Source organism: Pteropus medius, unplaced genomic scaffold (genome assembly GCF_902729225.1).
Source record: "Pteropus medius unplaced genomic scaffold, Ma_sr-lr_union100, whole genome shotgun sequence".
Taxonomy (NCBI): Eukaryota; Metazoa; Chordata; class Mammalia; order Chiroptera; family Pteropodidae; genus Pteropus; species Pteropus medius.
Genome location: NW_024344378.1, coordinates 30092082 through 30119267, shown reverse-complemented (window position 1 = coordinate 30119267; position 27186 = coordinate 30092082). Strand labels below are relative to the sequence as shown.

The 27186-nt window shown below is 34.6% G+C and overlaps 1 protein-coding gene and 1 pseudogene across 2 annotated transcripts in view; both read right to left on the bottom strand.

The window, feature by feature from the left end:
* Positions 1-27186, bottom strand: part of ASAH2 (N-acylsphingosine amidohydrolase 2) — an 84163-nt gene that overhangs the window by 10346 nt on the left and 46631 nt on the right. Inside the window, exons 8-18 of one of the 2 annotated variants that reach the window (XM_039871813.1) lie at positions 22525-22645; positions 20857-20982; positions 17303-17389; positions 15443-15547; positions 15241-15322; positions 12288-12403; positions 11116-11210; positions 9408-9447; positions 8512-8607; positions 5718-5813; positions 3585-3731 (exon numbers count right to left, since the gene is read on the bottom strand). In XM_039871813.1, coding sequence (XP_039727747.1) covers positions 3585-3731; positions 5718-5813; positions 8512-8607; positions 9408-9447; positions 11116-11210; positions 12288-12403; positions 15241-15322; positions 15443-15547; positions 17303-17389; positions 20857-20982; positions 22525-22645 — 1111 coding nt within the window. Of the gene's footprint in view, positions 1-3584; positions 3732-5717; positions 5814-8511; positions 8608-9407; positions 9448-11115; positions 11211-12287; positions 12404-15240; positions 15323-15442; positions 15548-17302; positions 17390-20856; positions 20983-22524; positions 22646-27186 lie in introns of those variants that run through there. The other variant, XM_039871814.1, reaches the window with a different exon arrangement.
* Positions 24590-25131, bottom strand: LOC120609367 (retinal rod rhodopsin-sensitive cGMP 3',5'-cyclic phosphodiesterase subunit delta-like; annotated as a pseudogene).

The window sequence follows — 27186 nt, the reverse complement described above, 5'->3', positions numbered from 1 at the left end:
TAAATGAGCAAACAAACAAAAACAACAACTCTGTGGTGGGGACGTAAAGCTAGAATCCAAAGTTGGTACAAAAAATCACCGAATACTCAACAAAATATTATGAGATGTGCATTTTAAGAAAGTCCTGCCCATACTAAGAGAAAAACTGCCTCTCTCTGTGTCCAGATGTTCAATTTAGCAGAAGACTTCAAAGCGGATGTTCTAAAAACTAATATGTCATATTTAAAGAATTAAAGTATAATTAAAGTTCTCAAATAGAGAACTTCAATTAAGAGAATTCATTTTAAAAAAAGAACCAATCGGAAATTCTGATATTGGAAATAACAACAATGAAATGAAAAATTCACTTCAGGGGCTTAATATCAAATGTGAGATGACAGAACAAAGCATAGGTGAACAAATAGCTATTAATATAAATTACCCTATCTGAAGAATAGAGATGGAAAAAAATTAAAGAAAATTTAACAGAGCATCAGAAACATGTGGGACAAAATCAGCCAAAACAACAACCACTAAACAGAAGTCCTAGAAAAGACAAAAAATTATTCGAAGAACTAATGGCTGAAAACTTCCCAATTTTGATAAACATTGCCTTACATATATATCCAAGGAACTCAGTAAATTCCAACTAGGATAATCACAACATGATTCACATCTGCTATACATTATAGCAGATTAGCGGCAGACGTAAATAAAAAGAAAATCTTGAAAGCAGCAAGAGAAAAATAATTCATTACTTACAGGGATACTACAATAAGATTAACAATTGGCTTCTCAGAGAGTGAAGAACAGAAAACAACAGGATAACATATTTAAACTACTAAAAGAAAAAAATTTTCAACCAAGGATATAGCAAAATAATTCCTCAAACATAAAGGCAAAATAAAGCCATTCCAGATAAACAAAGGCTGAGAGAATTTGTTGTTAGCAGAACTGTCTTATAAAAAATATTAATGGAAATTCTCTAGGTTGAAAGAATGTGATGTTAGATGGTAATCCAGATTCTTAAAAAGACATAAAGAATACCAGAACTGGTAAATATATAGGTAAATAAAAAATATATAAATATACTTTCCCACATCTCTTAACTTCCTTAAAGGGCATAAGAGTATATAAAACAATAATTACAACACTGTATTATTTCATTTATATGTAGATGTAATTTATATGACAGTAATATCACAAAGGAAGGAAAGGAAAAAGAAATATATTAGACCAATCTCTTTATATTTTTTGGAATTAAGTTAGTATTATATTGAAAAGTTGGTTATGATTACTTAAGATGCATATTACATACCTGAGAAACAATAAGATATGTAAATTTGGTCTCTGCCTTCATTTCTTGGCACACATCTCCTAAAACCCTTGGAATCTACAAAGTGATATATCTGTTTATATGTTAACAATGATGACTGGTGGCTGGGGGCTTCTGAATAACCTTGAGATGAGGGCTAGTTGCCTAGGGAACCAACTCTGTGATTACAGAGTTGGAACTTTCAACTTTAATCCCCTGATCTCCAGGGAAGGGAAAAGAGCTGGAGGTTGAGTGAATGACCAATGGCCATTGATTTAATCAATTATACCTATATAATAAAACCTCCATAAAATCTCTAAAATACAGAGTTCAGAGAGCTTCCAGGTTGAATGCATGAAGATGCTGGGAGGGTGGGATCCTTGAAGAGGACATGAAAGCTCTATGTTCCTTCCCCCATACCTTGCTACATGCATCTCTTCCATTTGGCTGTCCTTGAATTGTATGTTTTTATAATAAATTGGTAATATAGTAAGTAAACTGTTTTCCTGAGTTCTTTGAGCCATTCTAACAAATCATTGCACCCAAAGAAGGGGTCCTGGGAATCTCCAGTTTATAGTCAGACAGTCAGAAGCACAGGTGACAACTTGGATTTGTCATTGATGTCTGAAGAGGGGGAAGGGGTACAGTCTTGTGAGACTGAACTCTTAACATGTAGAGTCTGCACCAATCCTGAGTAAATCATGTCAGAATTGACATGAATTGTAGGACACCAAGTTAGTATCCACAGAGAAATGGAGAATTGCTCAGTGTAAGGAAAACCTCTACACATCTGCTGTTAGAAGTATTGGGAGTAGAGTGTTGAGAAGAGAAAGAGTTCTTTTTCCTTTTTAAGTCCTAAAACAACAACTAGGAAAATAGCTAAACACATATATAGTCAAAAAAATCAACAGAGGAATAAAAAGGTACACTAAGCATGCACTAAGCATAAAAAGGGTCATTATTGACCCTACAGAAATTGAAAAGATCATATGGGAATACTATGAACAACTGTATCACAATAAATGAGACAATTTATATGGAATGGGCAAAGTCCTAGGAAGATGCAAATTCTTAGAAAGATACAGACAAATTAAATTCCTAGAAAAACACAGAACTAACTCAAGAAAAAACTAGAAAATCTGAATAGGCCTGCAACAAATAAAGGAAATAAATTAGTAATTTAAAATATTGTGATAAAAAGAAGCACAGGTCCATATGGCTTTGCTGGTAAATTTCATCAAATATTTAAAGGAGAAATGATACCAATCTTTTGCATACATTTTTAGAAAATACAGAAGGGAAAACTTCTTAACTCATTCCTTAAGACCAGTATTACCCTATTACATGGGTACAAAACTTTTGGACATGAATACAAAACTTTTTAGCAAAATATTAGCAAACTAAATTCAACAACATATAAAAAAGAAGATATACCATAATTAATGGATATTTTTTAATATCTAAAAATCAACTAATGCAATATTAATAGAATAAAAGACAAAAACCATATGATCACCTCAGTAGACATAGAAAAGCATCTGAAAAAAATCCAACACCCATTTTTCATAAAAACTCTCAACAAATAAGGCATTAAAAGGAACTTTTTCCACCTGGTAAAAGTCATCTACAAAAATCCTATATATATGTATATATCACACTTAACAACTGAAGACTTTTCTTCCGAGGATTAGAAACAAGATAAGGATATCCAGTTTTACAACATCTATTTTACATTGTTTTAGAGAGTCTAGCCAGTGCAATAAAAGGAAAAAAGTAAAGGCATCCAGAAAAGAAATCCAAAAAGGAATAAGTAAACCTGTTTTTACTCACAGGTGATGGGGTACTACACATAAACATTTCTAAGGAATCCACCTCCCTCCAAAATATCTATTAGAACTAATAAATAATTTAGCAAAGCTACAAGACACAAGATCAATATAAAATAGTAGTAGTACAAATCCTGCTTCCTTTCTATGTGCTTTTCCTATCCTTGATTTAAGAGACCTTTTCTGAGCTCCAATGAATGGTTCTATGACACCCATTTAAGAAGAAAAAGAATAATTGGGATTTTAGAAATTCAATTATACATAATTACCACCTGAAAAATAATTATTTCCCCATTATCATGTTTGCAGTGCCTTTGTAGAGATAAGAACAATTATCAAAATTACTGTTGCTAACAGCTGTTCTATAACATCCATAGAGACAGGTGGAGCCACTAAACATCTTTCCCCACCCATCCTCAAACACAGGCTTATGAAGCATTCCAAGACCTCTTTGTGAGGCTTACCACTCTGTATGTAGGATTCGCTGGCTGTAGGACATCCCCAAAAGTCTTGCCTATAGGTGCTCTATCCGCAATATTAGGAATTATTGGGATTATCAGTTGTTTGAAAAATGGAGGCTCAGGTCCTGTGCTCAGGTTGGCTACTGTGTCCTAGGACAGAGAACATTTGCTTAAGGAGAGCACAAGAAGAGTCAAAAGACCCTTTCCCAAGTTCCCCACCCCCAGAAATGTGTTCATTAAAGGAAAACAACCTTCTCCCGCCCCAGAAATAACTATGTTAACAAAATATGAGGGAACCTTGCTAAAATGTGAGCCTACATGTGCATAATTTAAACCTTCATCACTAGAAGAAAGTTTTAGTCATAGGCAGTGTTTTCGCTCCCCTAGGCAGTATAGTTCAGCGATCAGAGTGTAAACTTGTAAGTATGCTGCACAGCTTAGATTCTAGGACACCCATTTTTTAAATGCGCGACTTTGGACGGGAGTCTAACACATAAGCCTTTGTAACGTGACACAATAATTATTCTTTTAATTTTTAAAAAGTGTCGAGCCTCTCATATTTTTCCTAAATCCTTCTCTGTGCTGATTAAAGAATATAATAAATATATATTTTAATTTACAAGTTAAGGTCAGTCGGACTGTAGTTTAATCTACATTTCCCACAAAATTCGCCACCTTTAATAATGTCATCAAAATACTAACCTCAAATTTTAAATAGCCCTTCATATATATTTAATAGACTTTCATGCTCACTTTACATATTTAATTTTTACAACAGCCATATAATCTATTATCATTCCCATTTTGCAAATGAGAAAATAGGCTTAGAGATACTCAGTAGTTTATCAAGATCACATAGCTAGTCTTGGTTACATAACCATAAAACTAACTGTGAAACAAATTTCCACCAAATGAATCACAATTTTCTTCCTAAATATCACTATAAAAATTTAAGACTCTATTTCCATGGGAAGAGTTATAGACCTATGATTGCAATGAAAGTTAAACAGCTTTTAGATCTAGGGATGGGTTATAAGTTTATATTTTCCTGAATAATTTGAATATTCTACAACTAGTTAGAGCTTTTACAATGGAAAAGAAAAATAGTTCTACTTTGAAAAAAGTATCAAACCTAAAATTAAGAACATCATGATAACAATAATCAGGTAATTAAAATATATTCTAATACTTTGCACTGAAAACTTCAAACTCACAATTAGCAACAAATTAGGTAGAGGCTTATGAAATTGCCGATATTCAACAGCTTAAACCTAAAGAAACATCACTTTCATTCGTTTCAATTTAATACATCCAAGCTCTTTCTCTGAAAGGGCTTTAGTATCTCTGCTATGCCATAATTGTTTTGCAACCTTATTGGGGCTTATATGGCATTATATAATGATCTGTTTATTATTTAAACTCTTTATCCTGCTTGTTGACTAATCTTCCCATCCTAGAGTGCAGCTTCATAAATAATTGTTTTCAAAGGGAAGACTTCCACAAGTGGAGTTCCTTTAAGTAAACTTGCTTAGGTGTGCATATTTTAGGAAGATACAATAGGCATGTGTATGCCCAGGTACTGCTGTACTTCATCAAATCTAAGCCTCTATTGACTACAATAACTTATTATTTTCGAACCACTAAGAAAGTAAAAACATGCTACTAATTATAATTGTAAGATTCCTCTGATTGGAAGATGCATCCCAATTGGGCATGCATTTCAGATGGAAATGGGCATCTCAGAATTGATGGTCCACTCAATTTGTGAAGTGACTGCAGAGAATCTGGCCAGGATTAGAGAACACTGGTTCAATTCTCGGTTATAGTTATAATAAGCTTGATCATTTATCATCTCAGAACCTATTGCTCATCTGAAAAGTGGGGGGAAATGATACCTCCATATGTCACATGATGATTGTGAGGGTAATATGAAATGATACATAGGAAAAAAGCTGTCACAACCATGTTTACTGAATCTGAATTTATTATCATTTCACATCTGAGAGATACCTCATAGCTATAATTTTTTTAATATAATGTTTTCAAAGAAACTGAACACTCACAACTAAGGTTCTCTTTTGCTTCCCTCTCAATCTCCCCACTCCTGAGACACACAGGTATATAACTATTGATTACCGTAGCAATGGCCTTAGCAAGAACTCTGAAGAGCTGGATGTAAGCAGACAGAGTGTGTGGTCCATAAATTGTTGATGCTGCCTCATACCGCTGAACCTGCAGGAAAGTCAGGGCAGTATTGTACACCATTCTGTATATCTCAATCCATTTGTCAAGGTGTCACACCTTAGGTGAGGGGTGATGCTTGTACGTCTCATGTATTTCAAGCCAGCATAATTCAAGATTAATTCTGACAAAGAGGGGGTTGAGCATTTTCATTTACCAGCTAAAAGACATGGCTCCCATCAACTACTTGTTAAGGCAGTGAGTTTCCTTAGCTCATGCCATTTGGACTATCAGTTCACTTAATCTGAGAAAGAGTAATAACTCCTGAGTTTATGTCTATTTTAAGTACTTGTAATATAAATGTTTTCCCCCAAGGAGTACAGCAAAGGGAAAAAAAAAATAAGGAAAAATGAAAGTGTTAGTCATTCCTGGATAAATTGGATGATAATAGTACTATCTGGTGAAAGACATTTAACGCATCATAGAGCTATAAAATAGAACCAAATACATCTCCTTTTACCTATGCTCCAAGCCTTTGGTTGTCCCACAAGAACCTCAAATTCATCAAATCTAAACTAGAGTTCATCACTCCAAATATACCACCTTTCCTTGCAACATTCTTCATCTCAGTGAATGTCATCTGATCAGTCTCCCACACCAGGATCATCGGGCAGTTATATTAGAATCCTTTCTCTTCCTCATTCTGTATCTTATAAGTATCCAAGTCATCATTCCTTAAAATCTCCTAAATTCTTTCGTTTTTATCTGTCTCTACTGCTTTTACCTTGATGAAACCCTTACCTCTCACCTTAATCATAACTGCAGCTTCTTACTCAGTTCTCTGCCTCCACACTTACCCTTCCAATTCATTTTCCACACTGCCATCCTAGTGGCCTTTCTAAATCACAGATTTGATCAGAGCATTCCTTCATGTGAATTCTACTTCAGTTCCCCCAAAACTTCCTTATTGAATCAAATACGCTTCCTTATTGTAGTATAACATGAAAGACTCTTCATCAACTAACCTCTCCCTTACATTCTAGCCCCTGTCTCACTACCCTCATCGTGCTTTATTCCACGGCACTCAACTAATTATGGCCCCTTAAATGTACTAAGTCTTGCCCTCTGGATCTTTGAATATGTAACTCTCTCAATATGGAACATCTTCTTTAACTTTTATTTGCCTAATTAGCCCTTACTCATTCTCAACAACTCAGGCAAATGTTACATCTTCCAAAACTTCTGCCAATCTCCATGCTCAAATACCTAGTCTAGATTGGTGCAATTTCTCTTTGTTCTCATATCACTATGTGCATCTCTTTCACAAAAATGTAATCATCTGATTTTCTTCTGTCTCTTCTGTCTCTAGTGATCTTGAGAGTAGGGGTAGATTTTTATTTATTGTTAACCCAGGAGTAGCTAGTATTATATGTTGCAACAAATACTTGTTGAATGAATGAATGAACGAATGAATGCATGAATGAATGAATACTAATCCTTGCAAGACCATATCCCAGAACAGGGAGATAAGCTTGTAGGGGTTCCTAACCTTATTTGTGTCATGGACTCCTTTAGCCATCTGTTGAGGCCTATGGACTCCTCTCAGAGTAATGTTTCTAAATGCATAAAATAAAATGCATGAGTTGACAAAGCTGATTAGTCTGAAAGACAGTAATCAAACAATTATAAACCAATTATGTGATAGAGTAATGTTTGTTCTTCTTACTGAATACTAAGATCTAGGAGTGTATTTAATAACTACTGTGATCTTAAAATAGCGATGAGAGTAAAAGATATTTCCAGGTCTGAAATAATTGTATGTGATATAAAAAATATCTGTGGTTCCTATTGGTGACAAAGTCAGAGGTACTGCTAATACTATTTTCATTTTTCACTTATATTCATAATTGAAGGAAATGTTGAATAATAGTTACAGATAAATGAAAAAAAATGAATAAATGAAAAATTATTCCCGTCCAAGTTTATCTCAATCAAGAACCTTTATTCAACAGGATTTCCTAGAAGGCAAAGACTTTCAGTAAAGTCAGCAGAGGGCACAAAGCAGATTCCACTGCTGATGTCATTGAACATTTGTCAAAAGGTAGACTATACTTCTGGGAACAGACTGCCAAGATATATCAGCAGATATATTAGAAAATGTGGAATTCTAGACTGTTTTCATGTTTTTAACTACTATTGTTAAAAAGTACTTGGGCTACTTTCTGTACTATTTGTAAACAAGGACACATTATCAGCCAGCAGCCTCCCTTAAATTCTCTGAGACTCTATTTCTTCATCTGTACCATAGATACAATAATACCATACTCCAAGACTTATTGTGAGGATTACTTAAGATCACATTTACAAGGTGTTTAGCTAGTGTATTCAATAAATACTAGCTATTAGTGAGAGTTTTCCCATGTTCTGCAGAAACTTAAGGCACCAGAAGCACATGGATAGAGTTAGGAATATTGTATGCCACAATCCATGCTTATTATTAGTGCCCTTGACAAAATAATTATTTTATGGAGAGTGAAAGTTAGTGAGACTAGATTTTTGACCTGGACTGGGGAATAGCAAAACTGGAACTCCCAAATACAACCTCTGCCTTCTCATTCTCTTACCTGCCCTAAAAAAAAAAAGTCTCTCAAAGACATGATTAAGGAAGTCTAGAAAGAAAACCTGAATTTGACATAATAGTCCTGACCAGGGTATAATTCACTTAAATGATAAAATCTTTTTACTCTACCTGGTATTCTTCATAGGTGGTAATGTAATGTGTATATACGTTGCATAAACCCGAAATAACAACAGTCATATTCTTCATTCCATAAGTTGCAAACTCCTGTGGAGGGAGGAGAAGATGAAAGGAGAGCCCAGTAAAATTACTCTTCATCTTAAAGTATATTATCACCCCAATTATACTTAACATACAATCATAGATATGAATCATTAGCATAAGATGTCTCTTTCAACAATATTCTTTCTAATGCTCAAAACTGCCTGGAAATACAGAAGTATCAAAGTGTCCGTAATGAAAAGTTAGAGCCATAACTCTGAACGATAATTGGGCAAGTCAATGGATTTATGAACATCCTAATGATTGTATTTGCAGATGTAGAATCTTATTACTAAAATGCAAATATTTTATTAATTTTCTAGAAAGTACAATGGATTATGTATTAGCTAACCACACTAATTATTTCTAGTTTCAAGTAATAGGACATTTGTTGACTGTGTCATTTTAGAATAATTTATAATACTTCCTGAATATAAAGAAAATCATAAATATAAATAAAATATAGAATTCCCAGCATGTGTTAAATTTTATTTAGATAAGACTTGAAAATATTAAGATGCTTAGGGGTATTAACTATTTAATCCATAAAACTGTTATCAACTTTTAAATTATTAATACATGAATACCAATAAAATATTTGTAAACTGACTATAGGTCCATTATGTATTTTAAAGTTTGTTCTTATTCCATTCATACTTCATATTTACCTCTAGCCATTACTTTCAAAATGAACTCTAGTCATCTTAGCAAAAATTAATTTAAAAGCTACTAGATTAATGGATAGGGAATTCTTTCCTCTTTACCACATACAAATACGTAGATGTTTTATTTCATTTTTAACTTACTGCTTTAACTGCCTCCCGAAGTCTTCGTCCAGACATGGTCCTGAATAAAGAAAGAGCAGGATTATCTAAGTGTTTTCCTATTCTGAATGTATATAAAGTATGCAAGAAGACTTGTAGTGAAAGCCAAAAAGTTACCATGGCTCATTACACAATCATATAATATGTAAGAACTCAATGGCAGAGCAAAGTTAAAGTTAAGCTTTTTTCCTGACCGCCTTATCTTCAAAACAAATTCTTAAATGAAAACAGATAACTCGAAGGAGGTAAAAAGAACCAATGAATATCACTGGCAAAAGATCACAATCATTTTCCATTCATTGATTCAACAAAATATATTGGCTGTATTCTATGTTAATAAGAGCTAAGGCAAGTAAAGAGTGTGCTGTTTCTACAAAGAACTTACTATTTCATTTATTCATTTAATCTTTATAAAACACAGTACCTACTATATACCAGACCTACTTCTTAGTGCTAAAGATTCAATAGTATGGAGGGAAGATGGTCAATAAGCAAATAAAAATAGTCAGATGATAATAAGTGCTGTAGAAAATATTAGGTAGGGTGTGGATGAAAGGGAATGGTGGTTGGCATTATAGTGATGATGATGATGGTGCTGGTGCTGATGCTGTAGTGACATGATGGTGGTGGTGGAAGCAGTGGTGAGTGAAGACACTGTCAAAAAACACAAGCAGCACTGGCATTTCTGTTAGAGATTTGAGCAGAGAACTGAAAGAATTAAAAAAAGAACTGAAGAAATTTAAAAAATAAAATAAAACGGTATTAGTGTTTCAGGCAGAAGGAACCATAAGTTCAAAAGTACTAAGACAGGAGCAAGTTTGGTGAGTCTGGGAATTGCAATGAAACCAAAATGGCTGAAGCAGGGTGAGCAAGGGGGAAAGTGGTATGAAATCAAACCAAAGAGGTTGCTAAGGAGATCCCATAGGGCCCTGTAGGATATTATAAGGTTTCAAGGATTTATCTAAACTGAAGTGGGAAGCCAGTAGAGGGTTTTGAGCAATGACATAATTTAACTTATGTTTTAAAGGGATTCTTCTAGCTATAGTGTTAATAACCTACTAAAGAGAAGTAAAGGAGGAGGCAAGAAGGCAAGACAGGAGGTTACTGCAGTAATCTAGGGGAGAGATAATGGTGGCTTAGACCAGAGGGAGTTGGTGGGGGAGTGATAGAAAGTGTTGGGTAGAATGTATAGAATTTGCTGAAGGATTGAAAGTGGGAGAAATTGAAAAAGAGTGACCTCAGGGATGACTCAAAGATTTAAAGCCTGAGCAACTGGAAAGATATAAAATTGCTACTTACTAAGATATGAAAGAATGTATAAGGGTCAAGTTTAAAACATTCTTCTAGGCTTCTAATACCTAAACTGGTTGTTTCAAGTGCCTGTATTTTAATATTATTTCGAGTCTTTCTGTTGACATGATAATTCATCATACCATTTAATTTGGAATGATAAGTCTTCAAAACTTTTATGTTTCCTTCTAGTTAAACTTTAGTAATAAGTATATAGAGATTTATTCTTCAGAGGCTCCACCAAAAGAAGGTGGGAATATTTTTCACTGTAGCCAAATACAATATAGTAAGATACAAAGTCATCAGTACAGAATTATGCCCATGATAAGAAGTAATTACAATAGAAACACATATGCAGTAATTACATTTTTAACTACAAAATTAAAAAAGAATAACTTACGTAAGCTCCCCAGGCATGGCAACTATGGCCAAGGACCCAAGAGTAATAATCTGAACATCAACAATATCTGGGTGCCAAGGGTGAGGATTTGATAGCTACAAACCCAAAACATGAAAACTGTGTTAGCAATATTACTCTTTCCATGGTCAAGAGACATGTGATGATTACAGAAGTTCCTTTATTAAAGGATTTTAAATGTTTTCAACTGTTTTTGGTGTCTTATCCTACTACCATAGATTTTATCTCTAATTCATAATGTGACATAAATATTCTATCTGGTCACAATATGTTAAACTCAAATGCCAGTTGCCCACTAACCTGGACTTATTTTCTCATCAATAAAGTTGTTAGTGGATTTGTCACTGTGGAATCACATGTATAATATATAACCAAGGATTCTAATAGAGTACTGTGGTAACTATGCTTATACAAAATAAATAAGGAATTTCATTATTTGGAAAAGCTGAACTTAATGATTTCTCTTTTTACTCTAATAGCACTTTAAATTTTAAGTTACCAAGTCTTGCCTTGGTAGATCAAAACTTTCCAAGTTTTCTCCAAGAGAACCTATCTTTTTCCATGTTCTTTCCCTCTATTCCTTCCCTTTTCTCTCTTTCCTCTTCCTGAAGATTTTCAATTGAGTATTAGAAAAAAAAAAAACAACTCTATTTAAGAATTTTCCTACATCAACAGTTCATATTATAAACACTGGCATGATAATTTGATATTTAGAATTTGAAAATCTATGTTCCAAACTAGTATTAAAAGAATACTGCTTTAGTTAATAACATTGGCTGCATTGTGAGAAAATTGAGACATGAACATCTTCCTTTTTATATAACTTGTGTTGTTTTTCTCTGCAGAGAATTTTGTGTGAACTCATGTCACAGAAGTGAATCTTAAATAAGATAAATGTCAATCTTATCCTTCTTTTTTCAGTGTTCTAATTGTTTCAGTTATTTATCATAAATTCTAAGTCAAAATATTTAATAACCTTACCCCTTATTCCTTAGTTAGATTCATAGCATCCATATTTTCAATAGTAAATATTTTGATGTGGGAATATCTGAATAAGACCTCCCTTGCCAATAGAGATCTACATGCATATTTGACAATTCATAAATTTTAAAAAACAACATGCTAATTTCACCATGAAAATAAAAACGGTTTACCTCCCCAGTGTGAATAAGGACTGGCTTTGGTTTATGACATTCTTTGATTTCCTCAGATGGCTTGCCTAGGAGCTGATCCCGAAGAGTGTCCCAAAATGGATCCGATACTGTCATTCCTATTAGAAATGTTATAATTAATCTGATTCTAACTCTCTGGAAAATGCCATCATTTTGAAAGTGTTGTATAACAATGCTTTTAGGAGTTTCAGAGATTTTATTAAGGTTGTTATTCAATGATTCCAAACTATCTGAACAATAGGAGAGGCAAAATGTCCTGTGCATCATAAAATAGAAGCCATTTTTAATTAGGTCATCAGTGAGATTGATAGAATAAAAGAGTATATTTTGCTCAACATCCCTAAAGTTTCATTTCTATTGCTCTTCCTCTTCCATATTGCTAATAAAAACAACATGATATAATTACTATAGATCTATTAACTAAGTCATCATTTTTCTATTTCGAAAACTAAAAAGGATATCTACAACGTTAAGTATTAGTTGTTTGGCTTGTAGTCCCCCTGAAAAAGCCTCTCTTGAATCCTCAATTATACACACACACACACACACACACACACACACACACACACAATCAGTAAGAAACAGAAACAAAGCCTAAAATCCATAATCTGGGGAAAGGTTATGTTAACTACAAAACCTATGAAATTAGAATCTCAAATAAACAACCTAACTTTATGCCTAATGGAACTAGAAAAAGAACAAACAAAATCCAAAATTAGCAGAAGGAAGGAAATAACAAAGATCAGAATAGAAATAAATGAAAGAGAAACTAGAAAAACAATAGAAAAGGTAACAAAAGTAAAAACTGGTTTTTTGAAGAGTTAAACAAGATTGACAAACCATTAATTAGAAAAGGGAGAAGACGCGATTAAAGAAAATCAGAAATAAAAGATGAGGCATTATAACTGACACCACAGAAATATATATGTTCTTTCAAGGAATGGTGCTGGGATAACTAGACAGCCACACGCAAAAGCATTAAATTGGACTCTTATCTAACACCATATATAAAAGTTAATTCAAAATGGATCAAAGACTTAAATGTAAGAGCTAAAACTATAAAGCTCTTAGAAGGAAATAGGGATAAGTCTTCATGACATCGGATTTGGCAAAAGATTCTTAGATATAACACCAAAAGCATGAGTAACAAAAGAAAAAAATTATTTCACTCATCAAAATCAAAACTTTTTGTGTTGCAAAGGACACAATCAAGAAAGTGACAACTAACCCATAGAATAGGAGAAAATATTTATAAAACATACATCTAATAAAGAACTTGTATACAGAATACATAAAAACTCTTACAACTCAATAATAAGGAGACAAATAGCTCAATTTAAAAATGAAGAAAATATACGAATAGACATTTGTCCAAGGAAGATATACAAACAGCCATTAAGCACATGAAAAGATGCTCAAAATCGCTAATCATCAGGAAAATGAAAATTATACTAGAGTGACTAGAATAAAAAAATCAGATAATAACAAGTTTTGATGAGGATGTGGAGAAAGCAGATCCTCAGAACTTATGGTGGGAATGTAAAATGGTGCAGCCATTTTGGAAATAGTCTGGCAGTTGCTCAAATGATCAGACATAGGGTTACCATATGATTCAGCAATTCCACTTTTAGGTATACGTCCAAGAAGAGAAATAAAATCATATGACCACGCAAAAATCTGTACATGAACATTTATAGCAGCATTAATCACAACAGTCAAAAAGTGGAACAACCCAAAAGACTATCAACTGAGGAATACTTAAACAAAATCTGGTAAAACCATGCAATAGAATATTTTCAGTCATAAAAAGGAATGAAGTACTAATGCATGGTACAACATGGATGAACCTTGAAAATATGATGGTAAATAAAAGAAATCAACACAAAATGTTACTTAGTTTATGATTCCATTTACAGGAAATGTCCAAAATAAGAAAACACTGAGATAAAAAGATTAGGGATTACTCAGGTCTGGGAGAGATGGGACTAGGGGGTAGCTAAAGAGCACAGGGTTTCTTTTTCAGGTGTCGAAAATGTTATAAAATTGACTGTGGTGATGATTGTATATATCTGTGAGTATATTAAAAAAACAAAAAATTTTTAAAAAAGAAAAAAACAACTGAATCGTATACCTTTAAAATGGGTAAAATGTATGGTATACAAACTATACCTCAAAAAAGTATTTAAAAAAATAAATAATTAATTAATTTTTTAAGCTATTAAAAATTATTCTTTTAGAACATTAGATAAAATGGATGAAATATTACCAGGAAAGATGGTGCCAAATATGTCAAATTACAACTGTATTCATTAACTTTTTAATTAATGGTTCCAAAATATATATACATAAAAGACAGGAATCAAATAAGCCAAAATGTTTCCTGTAAGTGCTATTCTTCCACTTTTTCCACTTTCTCTGTGTTACAATGCATATTATTACAGTCATAATTAAGATCAAATTATAAAACCTAATCGGTTACAAATCTGTGGCAATACACAGAGGAAGGAGACCTGGGACCACATGCTTTAGGCTCCTAAAGGCCTCTACCTTGAAGAATTTTGGCTTCAGCAAAGGAATAAAGGAAAGAGACACTAGAATCAAGAATGGAAGAGTCAACCCATATTGCTGAAGGTAGAATGACAATCCCATTCTACACCCCACAGCTCCACATTTGCCCAAGCCTAATTTAAAATTATTCATTCATAGATTAAAATGCAAAGAGAATTTGTCTCAGATTCTATTTGGATCATTGCAAAGCTAAGTTACACCTATTCCTGGGAAATCCAGCTGTCATGGACACACCTGGAAAACATGCACACCCATGAGTTTAAAAATAAAAATAGTAAATGTATTGGCTACAACTAAACCCTATTAGGGAACACAACGCTGAAGCTTCATAACCTGCAACCACAGATTCCATCAGACTGTACCTCACCCTGCGTAAAATTGAGGCTACCAGCTCCATCGATTGTGCCAGCAGCGAAACTGTAGCCCAGTGCTGGTTTACACGTTTTTGCCTAAAGGGAAGTTTTTAAAAACAAAACAAAAAAGAAATAGAAGTTAAATTTTAAGTAAATAATGAGGTCAACCCAGAGCTTTACCATTGTGGCATTATCAGTGTGACCAGCGACACTTACTGTGTGTGTGGAATTGAGCAAGACAGTGACATCCGTCATATTCACCCACTGATGAGCCGAAGTTAGTGGTCCAGTTACCTCTTGGGATGCGGAGGCATATAGTTCCTAAAAAACCCACATGGGCTGCTATAAGCCAAAAAGCTAAACCGAATACTACTAACTATACCCAATAAGTACTAATTTAGAAAATCATCTCTCAGCCAAGTTTTGTTTTGCTGGCTGCTTAGAAATAGCCACAACCCACATGGATCTCTCTAGCGACCCCAGTTGTTTCTCTTATTGACCCCAGATTGGCTCTGCGATGGTTGACCTGGGTCAATTCCCCACAAATATGAGACTAGAGATACAGGCTTTTGCACAAAAGGCCCCAATCTCACTTGAAAGGCAATAAAGAAAAGTTAAGATTAGAGGTAGGTGAGCTGAATTACTTTTTCACCAGAACAAGCGGATCTTCAGGCATTCTCACAGAGATTTCCCTCTCAGAATCCTTGAGTCCAGGGGCAGGGTTGGTGGCAAAGGCTGGCTTGAAAGACTTCAGGACCCATTTAATCTGCATCATCTTCCCCACTCACCATTCCCTTTTGATGATCTTTTTCCTTTCAACTGATAGTTTTTCAATCTTATGGGGAATATGAGTCAGAACATGCTGAAATGTTTATTTTTATTGATTTGTATCATACAATAGAGGCAACTCCTGCATCAGCACAAGTCCTCTTTGCCTAACACTTAACTCATTTCCACTACATCCCCACTCCAGTTTCAAAAGCCACATGGGGGCTCTCAGGATAAGTCATCAGTAATACCAGCTGCAGCCGGCCTCCCCTGATTAAGAGGGAAGCTGTGCCTTCCTAAGAAGAGAATGCAGAATGTGGGACAAATTTCTATGGCTCCCAGGCCTATACTGGTAACAAAATTTCTGACACCAAATTGTGTCATGGGTACATACCCTAAATAGAATCTGTTAATTTAGAGCAATCCACTGATAATACCACAGTAATTAAAAAGGACTGCAGCAATTAGACTAGCTGGTGTCTGATGTTTTTAAAGGTGCTTTTGATCTTCCTTAATTGCTCCTGAAACATTTTAGAATCTTTGGAACAAAATATTTACTTACATACACACATGCACAATAAAAGTATGACTAAGCCATAAAAAGGAAGAGATTTAATTATCTTTATCAGAGATATCTCAGCTCTAGAGCTCATCCTTTCCTTTTTCAATCAGAAATCTGTCTCCATAGAAGCTGATACATAATATGAGGCAAAATGGAAACTAAAATTTAGGAGAGAAGGATAGAGTAACTCATAGTAATTTCACTGAAGACTAAATTTTCTCCTTATCAAAAAAAAAGTATTAAGAAAAGATGGATGATTTTTGCTGTATCAAAAAGTCTAGAACTGGTTTGAATTAAAATCGCCAAAGCTGGGAGTTGTGCTGCTCAGCTTTGCCTTATCACTGAAGGAGAAGTTAAGAAATGGCTAGGTGACTTGGCAGGCAAAGGCCTGAGAGATTTCTGAGATTTTACAACAGTCTGGCCATATCTGATACCATGTTAATTGAAAACCTTACAATCTACCTATCATCCCACTTTCTGAAGCAAGCACTCTGGCTGAAGTAAAATGTCTTCCTGATTACTTGGTTTTAAATGTACTTCCTGGAAGCAGTTGGACCAAGTGGTCAGAGAGATTGCTGTGTGGCAACCTTCCTAGCTGACATGTAATAGCATTCAGTCTTCCAGACTCCTTGGCTCAACTTGAGCTCTTGTATTCTGTACAATTATTGACTTCTTAATGAACAATGCCAATGAATTTTAAAGAATAATTTTAAATGAAGATGAAAGAAGCTGGGTGCACAGCTAACCTTTGCTTCCTGATATAGGATCCGTCCTATAATTTGCGTGCTTTCGAGCATATCCTGTCCAGGTCCCATAGCCATGCACATGGTAGACTGGAATAAAATGAGACAAGAATGTGTTCTTAGTTAAATAAGTGATTATTTTAAGAAATGGAAAATTACAAATGAATCTAAGCAAATATATTTTTAAGCCACATTCCAGTATTTCTTTTCAGATATTCTCTCAGCTTACAGATTACAGGAAACAAAATCATTTAGTAAATATCTTTAGAAACCATATATTGTAACATTTTACTTTTAAAAATAAGGAAACCAAGACTCAGGTGGGTTAGAGGATTTGTCAGAGATTATACAGGTGGCTAAAACCTAAAATCTTGTCTCTCCATTTGCTGCACATCTCTCTGCTTGCTTGTTCTTACCTGTGGTTCTTGCTCATGATCACTTTAAATTGAAACTCTTAATTATACTGGAACAACTAGCTAGCCCTCAGAAAAAAATTATACTGGAACAACTAGCTTAAAATTATACTGGAACAACTAGCTAGCCCTCAGAAAAAAATCAGTAAATAAATCTGACTCTGTACCTTATTTCCTATGTTAGTAAATTTAAGATTAGATAGATATTTAAATATTATAAGTGAAACCAAAAAGTATTAAAAGAATATATGAGTGAATATATTTTAAAGTTTTAAGGGTATGGAAGACTCTTCTAAAATTATATAGGCAGGCTTAATTAATCTTACAGTTTAAACATTTTGAACATCCACGTGGGGACAACCAAAAAAAAAGGTAAGGCTGAAAGACAAGTGATAATTTGGTGGCGGGGGGTGGGCGGCGCACAGAGATTGCACTGTTTATGACAAGCTAAGACTTTACTATATTAGAAACATTAAAAACTAGAAAAAATCCTTATCGATATCTTTTGATTTATCCATATTGATTTATCTCTTATTTATAGTAAAAAGCATCCCATATGTATGTCAAAATCATCCTATTGTACATTTTTAAATTACATAATGTTATATTTCAATTATATCTCAATAAAGCTGGAAAAAATAAAAGAAAAAAATTATCCTAATGGATACACAATGGAATATAGATGAAACAGATAATTCACAAAAAAGAAATGCAAATGGCCATTCAATATTAAATATGTTCATTCTCATGAGTAATTTAATATAAGTTCAAACTACAAAGAAAGAACTCTTTGCATATTGTACTGGTAAAAACTGAACAATTTGACAGTTCTGGTGTTGGTAAGAGATTGGGGAAACTGTCACTTTTGCATTATGGGTGGAAACATGATTGAGAGAGCATTTGGGCAATGTGTAGCATATGTTAGATGTCCTTTCTCTTTGACAGAAAACTCACTTAAGAATTTGTCCTAAGGTGAAACTCTTACTCTTGTGAAAATATGTCTGACAAGCAGAGTGACCATAGCATGCTTATACGAAGGAAGGAAAAAAATAAGGGAGAGAGGGCGTGAAGGAAGAAAAAGTGCAGGGAAAGAAAATACCAGTAGGGAACTGATTAATTATGGTACTTAACATTGAAATTTACAGAGTTAGTATAAATGATGTTTTAAAATATATTTACTAGAAATAAGGAAGCAAGTTATAGAACAGCATTACGGTATGATCCCACTTATGTAAAACTGTACATGTATATATGTGCATGGAGGTTAATTGTCGGGGGAGACGGTGTTCCTTTATATAGTTTTGTTTTCTGAACTTTTTAATATTGCTTAACTTTTAACAAGCATATATCTTTTCCTAAAAAATATTAAGGCTATTTTTTAGACGTAAAAAGTTTTTTTTTAAAGAAACCACATTAAAGCAGAGGATATGGCGACATTAGCCAAACTTCCTCTTTTTCTTAAGCAAATCTTGATTTTGTTCAGAAAACCATCTCTGTCCTTGCAGTCAATGATCCCATTCCTAGTTCTAGATAAGAGTAAGGCGATTATGGAAATGACCCAGGCCTTGCCAACAACTGGTCAAGAACTCCAGCCCGAGCCAATCAACATGTACAATTCCCCAAGGAACTGTTTTGGTCCAGGGATGGACATATGGTGTACATTGACCCAATCAGACAGATGAGAGCTATTATTCCATGGCTGGAGGGGAAGTTTTCTCTCTCTCCTACTGTATATGGTGTGAGGGAGAGCATACAACTTCTTCATTGCTGACTGCCATCTCGCTAACTTGATGGAAACCAATCCAAGAAAAACAGAATTCTTTTGTGGGAAGGGGTATGATTTTCTTGTAATTTTTTTCTGATTATAACATATACTCATTATATAAAAATGTACAAATAGAATAAAAGTAATAAATAAATAGAATAAAAACAACTTAGTACCAAAAAGAGAAAACTATTGTCAAAATTCAGTGTGTCTCACTTTGTCTTTTTACTATGACACATTTTCAAAACTGTAACCATAATAGTAAATCCTATTTCTTTAGTCAACATTGTGTATTGTGAGCTTTTCCCCACATTAAGTATTTCAGCATAAGACATTAAGTTGATGCATAAATTCTACTGCAAATAAAAATAATTTTTTGACCATTTCATCTATGAATTTTGGAATTTAACAAGTAATCATCAGATCTAATGTGGATTAATAATGTGTGAAAATTTTGCAGATAAAAGGTAACAAAGGAAGACTTTCTATATAAAAATAGTAATATATAATAAGAAAGTATAATTGTTAAAATTACATTGCTCATGGGGTGAGGTTGACTGGAATAGAATAAATAGCCTAGAAATTATGTTTAATAAATAATATCACAGGTGAAATGTTCTATAAACACAAAGAATAAGAACCCAGAAACGAGCACCTGCTGCTCATGTCGAAACTGAAAAATCTAAATGAGCAGTTAAATAAATGATGGTACAGACTTATTTTTCTTTAAAACTTAGCACAGAGGATTATATATAGTCATAAAAAGGGTTTTCAGACAAATCGAGTAGAAGACTCAAATCCTGGACCAATAAAATTAAGTAAATAAGATAAAATTTTGTTCATGAATGCATAGACAAGTACATAGGAAAGAGGTATGAGAGTGGTAACTTCCAGAAATGGGAAAGGGGAAAGTGAAGAGAGGTAAGTAAGGACTTATACTTTTTACAATCGTCTAAGCTTCCATGTTGACTTTTACAGCAAGATTTTGTAACTTTAAAAGAAATGAAAAAAATATTAATTTTATATTGTTCTTTAAAAAAATGTGAGAAATGTCTCAGGAGAACAGTTTTGGTACTAACTTGTGACTTCAGAAATGCCAAGGCAAAATGTTTCAGATTGTCCAAATTTCAGAAGGATAGTTAATCTCTGACATTTACTACATTGTCTCGCCATACAAAAAACTTCATAATCAGATATAATTTGGAAAATATCGTTTTATCCAGTTGAATTTTAGTGGGTGGTTTTGAGAAGAGCGAATGCTAAAGGTGAGTAGGCCAGTGTATACTTGAGGAAAACATATTTGTAAATTAGTGATAAATATTTAAACAAAAAAGGTACATGAGATACAAACACAAAGATTTCACATCACAATTACCTACCCCACCAATGGGACAAGTGCTATTGGCATTATCGCAAGACTCCCCGGTGTTGATGCAACGTGGGCCGAGAATATTGGGAGACACATCACCTAAGTTCGATGAAGCAAAAGCTGCTACAAATGGTCCCTGCCAAAAAAAGAAAGACAAAAAACAAAACAAAACAAAAAAAACAACACCCAATTGCCTTTTTAATCTTTCTTATTTCCCATGACTTCCATTAAAAGTACAAACATTGAATCTACTCTAGTGAACTATTCAAAATCATTTGCATACAGTAGAAAGAAGGATGTACAATATTTTGAGGAAATTTTTTATTTCTGAAAAGGCTCACTTTGCAGTCAGTATCCATATTATTACTCATGATATTCCAATTATCAATAAAGCTGTTCTGGTTCAAACAGGAGTTTCAAATGTGTGCCTCAACCAGAAACATTTTGACAAGAAATACAGTGTGTAACAACAAATGACAAAATGCTGAAACATCAGTCTTGTCTCTGATGTAGCACCTAGAGCTTTAAAAATAAATACCCTGTTGTCTTATAAAGAAAGAAGCCAATCCAAATTTTCCTCTTGCAAAACTGAACCTAAATATAGCATCCACCATCCAGACCTGCCCTTCAGTGCGTCATTTCTCTACCTCTTCAACCTGAAATAACAACACATAACCCTTTAGAGTGGTGCAAGGCATTAACCTCAACCTGCTGGTCTACCATTCCACCTCAAGTTTCTTAAATTTTCTTAGGGAAAGAGATAAGTAAGGATTGAAAGTCATATGTCTTTTTTTGATGCTAAAAAAGATCATTTATCTCAAAGTGCTCAGTATCCAGCTAGTAATTGTAAATGGGAACCTCCTTTCTTTTCCCTAAAACAGATAAAATGAAAAAATAAGAGTTTGTCAGCAAAGGAACTAAAAGATCAGACTAAATGTTCATGGGGATAATAATGTATTTACAACAGGGCCTGGAGCTCTCATCCCATGATATATTCTGCATTTGAGGCTTGGATGCTGGTGTCAAAATAAGTAGGGTCTCCACTCCCACTTACCTATCTGTAGTCTTTATCTTACACAGATCTGATGAACTTCTTGGTATGCATGGGCTGGTTCCTAGGCCCCCATCTCTATGCCTGCCACTCACTGTGTTTCAAAGTTACAAAAACCAGTCTGATGGATTTGGGTTATCTCTGAATTAGGCCTTATTATAGGGAAGTAGAACAAAGTCCTTGAAAGAAAATTCACCATTACGAGGGAAGTCTGAAAAGGATTCATCACCTGTCCTCATTCAGGTTCTTATACCATTTAAGAATGTGCTTAATACTTTTATAACTCTGAAAGCAAAAGTAAACTCCAACACAATTTATCATATTTCCAAGTTGATAAAAAAAAACTATTATTATATATTATAAAAAGCTTGAACTTGCCCTCCTTTATCCAACTAATTGTAACTTTAAGAAGCCATCAATGTAAGTCGTATTTAACACAGAGTTTATTAGTCATTTTTAATTTGTCTTTCTCTACTAGGGAGGGTTGGAGAATTCTTTTAATCCAAGTATATCAGTATGTGACATCAATGATGACATTTTAAAAATCTGAATCAGCTATTCTGAACATTGCACGAATGATAATGCTCAATGAATTAAGATGAAGATTTCAATGACATAAACTCTCACCTGTCCAGGCAGATATCCTTTGTTTTTCTCTTTCTCAAAAAGGTAAGATGCATAGCCCATATTATCACTATTTACAAGATGATTGCTGTTGTTCATGCTGACGGGGTGGATGGCAAACCAGCTGTAACAGCGCAAGAAGCCCTAAGTTAATAAAGAGGGCCAGATAAACAGGGCCAAAAACGATGACTGGGTGCTTAAATTTTCTCTATCAGAGGGAAAAAAATATTTAATGATAAGCACTCCACATTTAGTTTCTTTCATTTTTTATGAGCTTAAATTACCAATAATATAGTCAAAAAGTCTGATCGTGTACTTAAATTAAAAATACAAAACTCAATTTTTATAAATATTTCATCATCATCAACTTCATCATAAGCTTTTAACAAGAACCAAGACTGGTCAGTTACCAGATAATATACCTAAAGAATTGCATAGACATAGACTTTGTCCTTCAAGACAGGCACAGATATAATAATTATCCAAATTAATCTCATCCAATTCAATAGACATTTACTGAGAGTCTGCTGTATTCCAAGTACTATGTAAACTGTAATTTACTCCCAGAATCTTACAGAAGACAAAGATGTGAACAAATGGCTTTAATATAGTCAGACAAAGATTATAAAGAAATAGGCATATGTTTGGGGACCACAGATGACTAGCAATTATTCTTTAGGCATTCCAGGGAGAGGAAACAGTATAGTGACTGCACAGAGGTGTGAAAGAGGATACTATGCATAATTCAATATATCCTTATTCATAGTAATAACTTGTTTAAATGCAGAGCTATACAGTTTACAAAAATGTCACATCTGTTACTTTATTTGAACTTCACAGCATCCCTGAGAGAAAGGCTATTCCTTCCACTCTGCCAAGGTGTCTCAGAGAAGCAAATTGGTGATCCATTTGTCATAGAGGACCAAAATTCAAGTTTGGGTCTTGTGACACCTTGTCCAGTGGCCTTTATAGGATCAAACCTCCACACAGGTGAAAAAGATGTTTACAGAATGTAAGTCTGTAAAGCAGATTAACTAGATGTTCAAAAAAAGAGATGTCAATTCATAAAGTTTTAGGCTAATCTAAGATTTTTAAAAATCTTTTGTTGATATAATTCTTCCCTGAAAACTTTTGAAACATTTTAATTTACAGTCCTACCTAAGTAATACAGTGCCCGAAACTGAACATTTACCTAATGACTGGAGATGTTTTTGGACTTCAATTTCATCACTCAGGATTCAGTTCTCATTGCCCAACAGATGTACATGTAGGTCAGAGGTGGCCAGCACAATGCCCACAGGGGCTGGGTAGGCAACATAAATAAGCTAAGCTGGCTGGTGTGGACTGTGTGAACTGATGTGGACTGTGAAGACCTAGAGGCACTTGCATGATATAAAGGCTGTAGCCTCCACGTTCTTGCAGCCTAATGTTACTTTATGGGAGTGTAAGCCAGGGCTGCGAGATCTTCCAATTTTTCAAAAAGAAATCCACAAATCAATGAATTCGTGAACTATTTATCCATTAAAAAAAAAATTTTTACTGTAGTAATATTTTAATTCATATGTTTCAATTCATTATGTTATAATAATATCACACTCTATTTAACAAGCTAAATGTATGAAAATGTATGAAATAGAAACAGTAGGAAAAAACTAAATGTGGGACAAGAACATGAACTTTTCCAAAACCAGGGGCCAAAGGAAGATGTGTCCCCTACAAGAAGAGGCAGAGTGGGTGGCAAGAACACCATCAAATGGTGGTATGTGTTTGTCCTCATGTTTACCCTGGGAAGGAGTGGAGGCAAGCCCTCTGCCCTGGTATGAGGTGAGGATTAAGTCTGGTCAGTGGAAGATGGCAGCTTGAGGGTAAAATGCCATCTGGTTACCTAAACCACCAGAGCTGGTCCCCTGGTGGCCTCAGCTGGGTTTTGTCATAGAGAGAATTAGGAGTGGAAGTATCAAAAATCAAATGTGTGGAGGAAAAGAGTAAACAGTTTCCTCTTTCTCCTCAAAAACAAACAAACAAACAAACAAAACTCAAATTCTTGGAATGCACACACATTCTTCTCTCAAACGTAGAAAAGTCTCACTCTGGATGTGCTTACAAGAAGATCGTCATCAAAAAACTTTGTCTCTATGATAACATTCCCAGTGAGCACTCTGGCTGGCATCATCTGGGACTCGAGTGCCGCCTCCATCAGGTACTGCCAGGTGCTTATGGAGTTAGGAATCACAAAGCCAAACTCGAAGAACCATTCTTCTAGTCATTGTCCTTTGAAGTAAACTTTTTGTTCCTGGTAAAAATTTTTCCATTTGCTCTGCTGATAGAAGTTCAATTCTCGAGACACTGCCTTGCACTTGAGAATTTTCTTGGGAACACGGGCTTCATGCTCCACTCCAGTGACTGACAGGTTGTCTGTTCCTTGCCAGAGTATCTTCCCTGTCTCAGCATCCCAAAGGGTCATCCAATTTAGTTTGAAGCCCCTCAGGATCTCCCTGGCATGTTCGTCCTTGGCTGACATGATGCAGTGGCAGCCGCCCGCATCTCCCCCGCTAGCCCGGTGGAGCCTCGCAGAAGGTGCCCCGGAGCCGAGGACTGAGCTGCAGCCCGGCCTGGAGACCTCGGGCGAGCAGGGGCAGCGGCCAGACCCCGACCGGCCTCTCCCTCGGGTCAGCTCCCACTCCTGATCCCTTTTCCTTCCCCCTAGTCCCTAAAAATTCTTAAAGAAGTTAATGGCATAGAAATAAAGGAGGGAAACTATTACGAATTAAGAGACTTAAGACATTGCTAACAAATGTAAATTGTGAACTGTATTTTGATTCCATTCAAACAAAATAACTATAAAAGACTTTATTGGTAGAAGCAGGGGAAGCGGAACACAAACTGGGTTTTAGATCATATTAAGAGATTACTTTTAATTTTGTTGACTGTAATAATAGATTATAGTTATATTTTTTAAGGTTTTTATCTGATAGAGGTATATACTGGAATATTTATGAGTGAAATAGAATATCTGGCATTTGCTTTTAAATATTCTAGCAAAACACACGAAAAGGAGCAGAGAGATGAAACAGAATGGCAGAATATTGCTAATTACTGAAGGCTGAATAATAGTTATGTACAGATTCATTAGATTAATCACTCTAAATTCATATATACTTGAAAATTTCCATAATAGTTTTTTTTATATATTAACATCCATTTCAAAATTTTTAAACAGAGTTAGGCTAGATCACCACTCTTTAGGCTGAATTCAGTCCTCAAGGTGTATATGTCACCATACAAAGGTACAGAAGTTTAGGCTGAATGTAGTTCTAAGGACATCTCCTAGAACTTACTTGCAAGGTTTCTATATATTTTTAAAAGTTGATATTGGTTTTTGTGTGTGTGTGTGGTTTATCTCTTCCTTCTAAAACTCAAGTTTCAGGGTAAATTCTACATATTTTCCAGTTAGTTGGAGTCTGCTTTTTTATAGTTTTACTCAATTTAGTTGGGAAGGAAAATGTAGTGGTGGCCATACCAATTCTATGGCTCACCAACCAAAATTGTTCTTTCTAATACAATTGCATTCAGGCCTGCCAAACTGAGCCAGACTGCAACCTCTCCAGTACAACCAAAGGAAAACAATAGAACAATTCTATCAACGTTGACTCTCATTTAGTACTTTTGAGGTGAAGGATTTTCTATATAGGATCTCATTTTATTTTCACAAGAACCCTTTGAATCAGATGCTATCATTATTCTCAACTGACAACTAAGGAAAAGAAGTCTCAACAATGATGTAACCTAACCAAGGTCACATAGGTGTAAGTAAGAAGCAACGCTATGAATTCAGGTTCGTCAGACCATAAAGCCAATATTCTTCTCTGCTAGTTGTCTGTTATAGCATATTGGCTCTATCCCTTCTGTTCATTCACTTTCAATATGCATTTAGTTAACTGACTGTGCTAGGTGCTGGGGACATAAAAATGAATGAGGCATCATCTTGCTCTTAAGAAATGCTTTGCAGAGGATGTGACATTTGAGCTGGACCTTAAGAGATGAGCAGGAACCTAGCAAAGGGATCACTGAAGAAAAGTCATTCATAGCAAAGGCATGCAGATGAGATGGGTGCAGTGTGTTCAGAGAATGGATAGTCATGGTGGCCAGAGCAGAATGCATTAAGGTAAGGAGAGATGGAGGCTGTCATGAACTTAGTAGTAGCCAAGTGTGCAGCTGGCATTGCGTTAAATCCCAAGGAACATAGAAAGGAATCAGCTGTGTTCTCTACCACCAAGGAACCACAATAATATCTGCGGGAAAAGCAAATGCTAAGAATTTTGGTCTACTTATTAGACTACAAACTTGAATTCTTATTTATTTCATTGAGTTATTTTCATTTAAGCCTTAGAAAATTAAACTTTTTCTCTACAAAAATGAAACAATAAATATTCAAAGTTATTTCAATTTCAGAATAAGAAGGTGCTGTATTTATCCCTTTTGCCCTTTGCAATATGTGCTATTGAAATATCAGGCTTATCACAGCAACCACAGTAGTATGGTAAAAGATGACTATAAAGATATGAAGAAAGGTGGTCATTTTGATTTAAGAAGGCTATACTGAAAAACTTATTTTATCTGATCAAAAATATTCATCAAAGCAAAGTTCGAACAAGAAAAGTTTAG